Source organism: Xyrauchen texanus, chromosome 18, assembly GCF_025860055.1.
Source record: "Xyrauchen texanus isolate HMW12.3.18 chromosome 18, RBS_HiC_50CHRs, whole genome shotgun sequence".
NCBI classification, from domain to species: Eukaryota; Metazoa; Chordata; class Actinopteri; order Cypriniformes; family Catostomidae; genus Xyrauchen; species Xyrauchen texanus.
In genome coordinates, this window is record NC_068293.1 from 19,565,921 (window position 1) to 19,576,302 (window position 10,382).

Genomic DNA, 10,382 nt, shown 5'->3' on the forward strand with positions numbered 1-10,382 from the left:
GGAATTTGGAGGCCAACTCAACACCTTGAACTCTGTCATGTTCCTCAAACCATTCCTGAACAATTTTTGCAGTGTGGCAGGGCACATTATCTCGCTGAAAGAGGCCACTGCCATCAGGGAATACCATTGCCATGAAGGGGTGTACGTGGTCTGCAACCATCTGCCCCATACGGAGAAAGCACTGTATGTTCTGACACCTTTCTATCATGCCAGCATTAAGTTTTTCAACAATTGTGCTACAGTAGCTTTTCTGTGAGATTGGACCAGACGGGCTAGCCTTCACTCCCACACGCATCAGTGAGCCTTGGGCACCCATGACCCTTTCGCCGGTTCACCGGTTGTCCTTCTGGTTGTACTAACCACTGCATACCAGGAACACCCCACAAGACCTGCCGTTTTGGATATTCTCTAACTTAGTAGTCTAGCCATCACAATTTGGCCTTTGTCAAAGTCGCTCAGATCCTTACGCTTCCCCATTTTTCCTGCCTCCAACTCATGTAATTCAAGAAATGACTGTTCACCTGATGCCTAATATATCCCACTCCTTGACAGGTGCCATTGTAATGAGATGATAAATGTCATTCACTTTACCTGTCAGTGGTTTTAATGTTGTGGCTGATCAGTGTAATGCTGCAACCCAACAATATGTGAAAAAATACACTGGTCTGAATACTTTATAAATGCAGAGCATTCATATAGTCAAAGCGTTATGTGATACCCAGTATTTTTAGAATCTGTTATGATTTTAAAAGTTGTGGAGTATAATCCAGCCTTAAAAAGCAGGGTGCCATATGGCGATAATATGCCAAATACACAGATAAAACAATGACAATTGAAACATATGCAATTTCTGAAATTAAATGAACATTTTGTGCTATTCGAAAAAATTCTAAACAGAAAATGTTAATTACCTATTAGCTTTTTGAAACTGATATAAGGGAACTACTAAATATTGGCAAAGTGGGCAGGGCTATAGGCCATTGCAGATGATAATCTCAAAATTGCCAAATATGGTCTGATTAATTTCCATGTAGCTCGTCTAAAGCTAATATATAACATTTATTTGTCTGAAATGTAAATATCAATTTCTCACTCTCTTTTCCTCCATAGTTGGTGTTTGATATGCTTGTGCTGCAAAAGCACAACACTGAGATGACTGTGGCAGCTGGGGAAGCCCTCTATACACTAGTATGCCTGCACCAGGTATGTACATGTTTCATCACTGAATGCATTGCTGTAAGTCAGTGGTTCTCAACCAGAGGGGCCAGGGCTCATGACGGGGCCTTAGCAAACTTCCTATTAGAGGTCTGCACAGGGCTTAAAGGCGTAGTTCACCCAAAAATGAAAGTTCTCTCAGGATTTACTCACCCTCATGCTGTCGCAGATGTGTATGACTTTCTTCAGTAGAACACAAACATATATTTTTAGAAGAATATCTCAGATCTGTAGGTCCATACAATGTAAGTGAATGGTGATCAGACATTTGTAGCTCCAAAAATCACATAAAGGAAGCATGATTGTAATCCATATGACAGTGGTTAAATCGATACCTTCAGAAGGGATATTATAGGTGTGGGTGAGAAAGCGTTAAAAGGAATTGTTTTTTTATACTTTAAATCTCCACTTTCACATCTGAATCATCTGTTTCCTTCATGTGATTTTTGGAGTTACAATGGTCTGATCACCATTCACTTTCATTGTATGGACCTACAGAGTTGAGATATTTTCTAAAATTCTTTGTTCTGCTGAAAAAAGAAAGTCATACACATCTGGGATGGCATGAGGGTGAGTAAATGATAACAGAATTGTTATTTTTGGGTGAACTATCCTTTTAAAATGTGGCCGGAACCGGTATGTCAGATTTTAAGCCCGGACCAGAAATCGTGTATAAAATCGTCTTTATAATTTCTTCTCTAAGAAAGTAAATTTAATGCAGTTGGCTGTATTTTATGTAAGCATTGTAGGCAATATTCGTAACAGTATAGCAACAGTAAACATGCACAGTTTTTACAACACACAGCGGCCCCTCAGCAGACTAGAGCATACAGGGGGGAAAAAAACATAGGTTTACAGTTTATCAAGCATCGAATCTTTGCTTGGTGCAGAACATTCTGGAATCCTTTGTAACAGTCTAAAAGTCACAAAGACCTCTTTGAAGCTTGGCCTTATTCACTGCAAAAAAAAATTGTCTTGTTTTCCTGTCAAAATATCTAAACTTTCTTAAAACATGATTTATTTACTTGTCAAGCAAAATGGGATAAGATATTAAGTCTTGTTTTAAGATGAATCTGACTAAATTTAGTGAACTTTAGACTCAAAACAAGAACAAAAATCTGCCAATGGAGTAAGCAAAATAAACTTGTTTTCTCTTTAAATTAAGTTTATTTTGCTTACCCCATTGGCAGATTTTTCTTAAGACTTAATATCTTATCCCATTTTGCTTGACAAGTAAATAAATCATGTTTTAAGAAAGTTTAGATAATTTGACAGGAAAACAAGACAAAAATACTTGTCTAGAAAATCATTTTTTTGCAGTATTCAGAACGTAGAATCTTTGTGACACCAGCAATAAAAACAAGCTAGACAAATGAAACAACATAGGTGTCTCCTAGATGTTTTTTAAAACTTGAAATTTCTTTTTAACATGACACGGTGGCTAAAAGAGAAACAGTGGGATGCGGTGCAACAATCAAAGACATCCTTCCAGCAGGTGTTTACATTGTAAAAAAAATAATAATAGAAAAACAGCACAGATGCACGCAAAATCACATTCAGTATGAATGGCCCCTAACTCGTTTGTTCGCTTGTCTGTGAGTCAGAGCGCATGCATGAAATGGGTAGGCTTGTTTATTTTTTCATTAATTCGAAACACAACCGAACCCGTCATTTAAGTTTAAGTCATTCTTGATAAACTGACCCGAACCCGGCCTGAATCCCAGCTGTTTCTGAGGTCCCATCGGACACAAAATCATTTAAAATGAGTTAAAATGATAAAACTTGAGATTGTGTTTATTAAGTAATGGTGTTCATCTTAGGCAGATTATTCAGAGCTGGTGGAGACGCTGCTCTCCAGTCAGAGGGATGCTGTGATCTACCAGCGGCTGGCAGATGCATTCAACAACCTCACTGCCAGCAGCACACCTCCTACCATGGACCGCAAACAGAGGGTGGCCTTCCTTAAAAGCCTGGAGGAGTTTGTTGCCAATGTGGGGGGGCTACTTTGTGTCAAATAGACCACCTTCATCCAGCGACTGTTCAGGATAGTTTCCCCTCTCCAAACCCCTCTACCACTCAGAGAAGCCTTTCAACATGCCAAACTGTGGAGATGCTCAGAGGGTGAACTCGAAAAAAGCACTGTGCTCTGGTCTGGCCATTCAGGCATGTATGTATGCCTCCAGAGCAAAGGGAGGCTGTGGAGAGGCTGGCGAAGACAGAGAGGAGATGACACACTGTGTTCATCTCATTCTGATTTGATCATTGTTTACTTCGCCACTGAGAGGTCTTCATATAAACATTTATCAAGGCAGCAGGTAGACTCACTGAAAATTGGCTTCTTCCTCTCCCCCTTTACACTCAAACTTGCAGACGTTTCTCCTCGAGTGCCTTCGTATTTGGTTTCTCATGTCTCACATCCAGCTGTCCGTAAGGCATTGAGTAGAACTGTGTCTTGTGCTCACGGTAACTAGGATTGTGAGCTGTGTTTGCTATGACAATGAAAATGCCTTTCCCAATAAAACTTTAATTACATGAAAGGCATTATGAAAAAGAAACCAAATCACTTTGTGTTTAAGAGTGTATATATATATTTTCAAAAAGACAAAAAATGAAAATGTGTTTAAAAAGCAAAACAGACTGGAAAGTTTTTATAAGATTATAGTCGAGAGAAATGTCAGGTTTTTTTTTATGATGACTTCACCCTGAAAAAGGGTCTAGTTTTAATTATTTAATTTTTTTCCCCGTTTGGTTGATTTGTAGTTTTACTCTTTGCTGTTGTCATTTTGCCCTGATCACAGCAGTACAGTTGAAAGCATTTTCAACAAAAAATGATGTCCGATCAGTTTTTCAAATGGCTGTGGTCACCTAACGTGCCCACTAAAGTTTTGCTTTTACAATAACTTCAATAATGTTCCACTTTCACTAACACTGACATAAACTCATGATTGTGGAACAGACAACATTGCTGTAGCAATAAAATACCAAAAATGACTACCGAGGGATGTGACCCACTAATTGTTATTTTGGATTGCCTGAAATGACTTGTAAAATTGTATATAAACTTGCTATAAAAAGTGTCTTCTTTTGTGATCTACGTTTCATCAGTTTGTTATCTGAGTGTTATGTCTGCTTGATCTGGAAATATGTGTGCATGTACAGTATATTTATTAGTATACTTCTTCTTTTTTTTTTGTCCTTGGCTGATTTAGGAATACCATACTCCATTCTGATATTCTTACCATTTCAGTCTGATGTTCCATATGGCAGAAGTATGCATGGTATGGAGGGGAAGAAATTAACTTTTTTATTATTATTATTGGGCAATATTTAATAAAATTGAAATGCATAAACAAAATACGTATGCTGCAATTTTCGTTATAAAGTAACAAAGTATTGATTTGTTTGCTAGAGTTACTGCTGCTAGCATCATTATTGAATGAGCGCGATGTTTCTTCAGCTTTATCTCATTTAGTTCACTCGGTGTCACTTTGTTGTAAAGGGTTAGCTATTATGAGTGATAGTGACGATGATGTGCCTCAGCTCTCTGCGGCTACCCATGCAGCGTTGCAAGAATTTTATGTTGAGAGTGGATGGACTGGATTGGGACAAGTCTCAACCCCGACTGACAAGTACTTTTTTCTGCAGAGCACAAATGATGATTTTTAGAAGAATATTTCAGGTCTGTTGGTTCATACAATGTTAGTCAATAGTGACCAAAACTTTTAAGTTCTAAAAAGCTCATAAAGGCAGCATAAAAGTAATCCAGACAACTCCTGTGGTTTAAACAATGTGTTCTGAAATGAACCAATTGGTTTTAGGTGAGAAGAAACAAATAAACTCAAAAAATAATAAAATAACTTTACAGATCTTTATTGTAAAGGGTTTAAACAATGATTTCCATGCTTGTTCAATGAACCAAAAAGTTAATGAACATGCAACTGTGGAACAGTCGTTGAGACCCTTACAGCTTACAGATGGTAGGCAATAAAGGTCATAGTTATAAAGACGTTGGACACTAAAGAAAAAAGATAAAAAAATAAAAAAAAGAAAGATGCCCAGGATCCCTGCTCATCTGTGTGAACATGCCTTAGGCATGCTGCATGGAGGCATGAGGACTGCAGATGTGGCCAGGGCAATAAATTGCAATGTCTGTACTTTGAGACTCCTAAGACAGCACTACAGGTAGACAGGAAGGACCGGATCCTCGCAGTGGCACACCACGGTTAACAACACCTGCACTGGATCGGAACATCCGAATATCACACCTGCAGGACAGGTAACAGGATGGCAACAACAACTGCCCGAGTTACACCAGGAATGCACAATCCCTCCATCAAGTCAAGTCAAATCAGTGCTCAGACAGTCTGCAAAATGCAGAGAGAGGCTGGACTGAGGGCTTGTAGGCCTGTTGTAAAGCAGGTCCTTACCAGACATCACCAGCAACAATGTCGCCTACGGGCACAAATCCACCTTCGCTGAACCCGCAAGGACCGGCAAAAAGTGCTCTTCACAGACGAGTCGCAGTTTTGTCTCTCATGGGTAATGGTCGAACTCGCGTTTATCGTCAAAGGAATGAGCGTCACAGAGCAGGACTGATTTGGAAGTGGAGGGTCCGTCATGGTCTGGGACGGTTTCACAGCATCATCAGATTGAGCTTCCTGCAGGCTCATACTGACATGACCCTCCAGCATGACAATGCCACCAGCCATTCTGCTCATTCTGTGCATGATTTCCTGTAAGACAGGAATGTTAGTGTTCTGCCATGGCCAGCGAAGAGCCCGGATCTGAATCCCATTGATCATGCCTGGGACTTGTTGGATCGGAGGGTGAGGACTAGTGCCATTCCCCCCAGAAATGACGGGGAACTTGCAAGTGCCTTGGTGGAAGAATGGGGTAACATCTCACAGCAAGAACTGGCAAATCTGCTGCAGTCCCTGAGGAGGAGATGCATTGCAGTACTTTATGCAGCTGATTTTTGAAAATCTGCTTAGGGCCCCCAAAATGCTAGGGCCTGCCTAGTGCTTGACGCATTCGCAGAGGTCTGCACGGGACAGTTATTTCCATACTGCTCCCACACATTTCTATATTGCACCCGAATGCTGCTGCTGCATTTTACTCTGTTCGCCCCAGAGATTTTCATCCCGACCACTCCTGTAAACCCACATAGAGCAAAAGCCATAAAAACAGACAACAAGTGTACACAAATAATGTTTTATTTTTCTATTATTGCTATTCTCAGATAATGCATGACATCTGACTAGCCTGAGGTTGGTTTCTTAACAATTAAATAGACCATCTTCCAGTTCCACATCCTTTGACCCAGTGTTTCCACGCTTTGCTCTGCCATTCTCGTAAAGCTCTGGTGACTATAGCCTGCTCTAAATATTTGATAATTTGATGCATGTGTTGTGTGCACATTTTAACATTGGATTTTCTGTTTATTGTTATCAAAATAAAATGAATTATAAAATAAAATAATTATTGTTTTGTTTTTTGCATTCATAGAATAATATATATAGATATATAGATACCTATATCGGCTTTTTCAGGCTTTTCTCTGACCGCCCACTTTCACACACACAATCATGGACATACCATCCTCTACCACCTTTAACTCGGAAATGTAATCCTGCGCTGCAAGAAATCTGATATGGTCCTGCGAGAGTTCTGCGGTAATGCACCCCTCTAGCGCTGACTGCAAGATGCCGCTTGGAAGTGTAATCATGATCACCAAGGGGACTGCTGTCAAGATTTATAGTGAAATGTATTTTTATTTTGTGCTCTTCTCACTTAAAATCAGTTGGATTGCTTCTGAAGACATTGATTAAGCCAATGGATTATCTTTTTGTGGCCTTTTATGTGCTTTTTGGAGCTTCAAAGTTCTGGTCACCATTAATTTCCATTGTATAGATCTACAGAGCTGAATGCTCTTCTAAAATTCTTAATTTGTGTTCTGCAGAAGAAATGAAGTCATCTGGGATGTGAGAATTTTGTGTGAATTTTTACTTTAACATTTTAAAAACATTGCTATAATTTGTTATGTAAAAGATTCACCTCAGAAAAAACGTGCCAATCTTGTGTCACACGTTTAGTCCCTGTGATCCATGCGCCATAGAATTAAAGTACTTGACAGGTCGAGCATGGAATCATGGAGAGGCGCAAAACAATTACTTAACCAGTTTGACAAATACATGAAATTGCCAAAATATTACATAAAGTGGAATTAAAACACTTGCTTTCATTTGTTTTCAAATTATCCTGTTGAGAGATTGCTCTCACTCCCACTTTTGGATTTCCATGAATCGCACAATTTGAAAATTTTGGATTAACAACAATTTTGCTAAAGTGTTACTAGTGTGCATTACTGAGTAAATAGCTAAAGCATCAATTAAATGACAAATCAGACACTACATTGCTCTTTTTGTTGTCCCTGTTTTCTTAAATGTTCTATTTCTGAGCTAGCTTGTGTGAGTGCACCAAGTGTAGCAGTGGGAATCTGAGAGATTGAATGGTGTCTCTGCTGTTCTGGAGAATGACCAACACTTTGCAGCATATGGAGAAGAGTTTATCTCTTATGATTATAACAACCGCCTGTGCCTTCCTGAGGATGTCCCTTCTCAGAGCTTTGACATTGTCCTTGCAGACCTTCATATCTGTCTGAGGAGTGTCTCAGCAAGGTGGCGCTCACTATTAAATGCCTCGCTAAGGGCAAAATATTACTCCGAACAGGTGAGTGGACGTTACAACTGGGCTGGACAGGTGAGCTGTCTGCTTGGAAACAAAAATCGGTAACACTTTACAATAAGGTTCCATTGTTAACATTAGTAAAGGCATTAGGTATGAACAAACAATGAACAATATATTTGTTACATCATTTATTAATCTTTGTTAATAAAAATACAATTGTTCATTGTTAGTTCATGGTGCATTAGTGTTAACTAATACAATCTTTTTTTTATGTATTGTAAAAATGTATTTGTATATGTTGAAAGTAACTAACTAAGATTATTGTAAAATGTTACCAAAAAATCTAAATCAAGTTTTCATTAAGTTTCAAAGACATCTTTACAAATTCTTTAAAGCTTACAGGAATAGTTCACACAAAATGAAGATTTCATTATCAACTTATTCCAATCTTGTATTCTTATTATTGTTTTCCTGTGGAAAATAGAATTTTGAAGAATCTTCATGCAGCTCTTTTCCATAGGGCCACGACTAATAATCTCCAAACAGGAACAAAAACATTAAAAATGATTCCAAGTCTTTTGAAGCTATGCAAAAGCTTTGTGTTTGGAATTGACTGATATTTTTGTCATATTTGGAATAACACACAGGTACAAATACGGACAGAATTGTCATTTTTAGGTGAACTATTCCTTTAAACAGGAGTTGGATGGAGAAAGACATCTTGGTCAGATGTTGGATGTTTGTCAACGTTTGATGTCTTATTCATGATCTGGGAATCGAGGAGCATGCTGGGAAATGAATCTGAAGATGTGCAGTTTTTTTCCAAAATACAATCAGTCTTGCCAATGAGTTCCGCTGCTATGTTAATTATGAATCAAGGCTTTTGTCCTGAAAAAGGCTTTGAATCTGACATTTAAACCTTGATTGTCCCTTCAAACGTCAGCAGATGATTTGGAACAAATAAAACACTTGCTCCAAATGGAGATTAGCAGGACCTACAGCAGAGGATTTGGCCCCTTATCAGAGATAGGAGATCTTTGATTATGCTTTTGGCTGACTCAAGGTATCATCAAATACACATCTTTTAAGGCTTGTTGTCATACAAACGTTAAAGAAAATTATTTCAGACCGCATCACTTTACCTTCCGTTGCATAAAATGGACCAAGAGATTAATTTCCCATACGCATTTCTATAGTATAATATATTATAGATATACAATAGATTTGTGTAGAACCACTGTTATTTTTCCCTTAATTTTCTGGAAGGGAGTACTGCCACAAACTTCTATAATATTTCCACTTGCAAATTACATTGAATGGTTATGAATGGCATATGCTTGTTTTTTAAAGTAGTATTTCTGGCTCTTGATGCTTGCACACAGCTCAATGGTATTATTCAACACCAAGATACTAGATATCAGTACTTTGGTTTTCAAATCAACGTATTTGGCACCAAAAGTTTTCCTTTTGCCTGGCAATATAGACTACAACCAGGAACTTTTGAGGACGAGTTCTCTGTTAATTTTGCCATAACCACTTTATTTTCTTAAAATATCTTAAAGTGGTAAAGGAAATATGTTTATTTCGAAAGGTGGTGGAAACTGCATTATTAGGCGTGACCCTTTTCTTGCTTTGCTTTCTGTCTTTTTCCAGCAATGGCACACAAGTAGGCCTAGGCCTACAACCCACTGCGACAGACACGTAGCTCGGTGTAGGAATGACGGCCCCCGAAACACGAGCCGGTACGGCGTCGTATGACGGCGGGGCGATAAACGGGAGTGCTTCGGAACCGCTCGTTTTCCTCCCCGTTAGGCCCATTAGGCACCCTTGCACAAACAATACGGGGCGCTATCTGTAAGGTGATGAAACGCACTAAGCGCCCCGACCGACAGCCTCCCAAATATCTGGTCCAAAATCTCCTCCGGTAAATTCAGACATGACCGAGTCCTCGGCGCTCTCCTAGACACCTTCTGTCTCCGTTCACCCGCTGCGCTCCCGCAGCACCACAGCAAAATTAACAAGCGCCAATTAACAAACTATTCAACCGCGCATATCTCCTTATACTGCATCATAACACTTTTAACTGCCGGTTTGCGACTAACCACAGAGATTTATTTAAGTAGGCATATATTTTTAGCCAACTCTTTAACGGAGTTTGTGCGACCTATACAAAACTTCCCATTTGTTGCGTAATGCTGTGCCTCATCCGTCTGTCCCGTAAAATGTGCTCAGGCTAATCTGCTGCCAGATATTGGACGGACTGTAAGATACACTGAAAAAAGTACACTTGATAGAACAAATAAAATCAATGTAATTGTAACTATTTTATACCCAACCTCGTTTTCTATTATGCTTAAACCCACGTGATTTCTGTGTAATGCTTTTAAACATTCCAGATATTGAGGGGACACTTTTGCATCATTAGGTGAACGAGACAAGAAAACAATTGTATACTTTAATATTCAAACTAACAAAATATA

General features: G+C 39.0%; 1 protein-coding gene and 1 pseudogene across 2 annotated transcripts in view; one reads left to right on the forward strand and one right to left on the reverse strand.

The window, feature by feature from the left end:
- LOC127658640 (exportin-4-like) overlaps positions 1 to 4,516 on the forward strand; it is a 66,553-nt gene extending 62,037 nt beyond the window's left edge. For both annotated transcript variants that reach the window (XM_052148021.1, XM_052148020.1), the window contains exons 22-23: positions 1,111 to 1,203; positions 3,036 to 4,516. In XM_052148021.1, the coding sequence (XP_052003981.1) occupies positions 1,111 to 1,203; positions 3,036 to 3,233 (291 nt within the window). In that variant the 3' untranslated portion in view covers positions 3,234 to 4,516. The remainder of the gene's footprint in view (positions 1 to 1,110; positions 1,204 to 3,035) is intronic.
- A 4,904-nt stretch (positions 4,517 to 9,420) lies between these two features.
- On the reverse strand, positions 9,421 to 10,084 carry LOC127658793 (interleukin-17D-like; annotated as a pseudogene).
- Between the last annotated feature and the right edge of the window lie 298 nt (positions 10,085 to 10,382).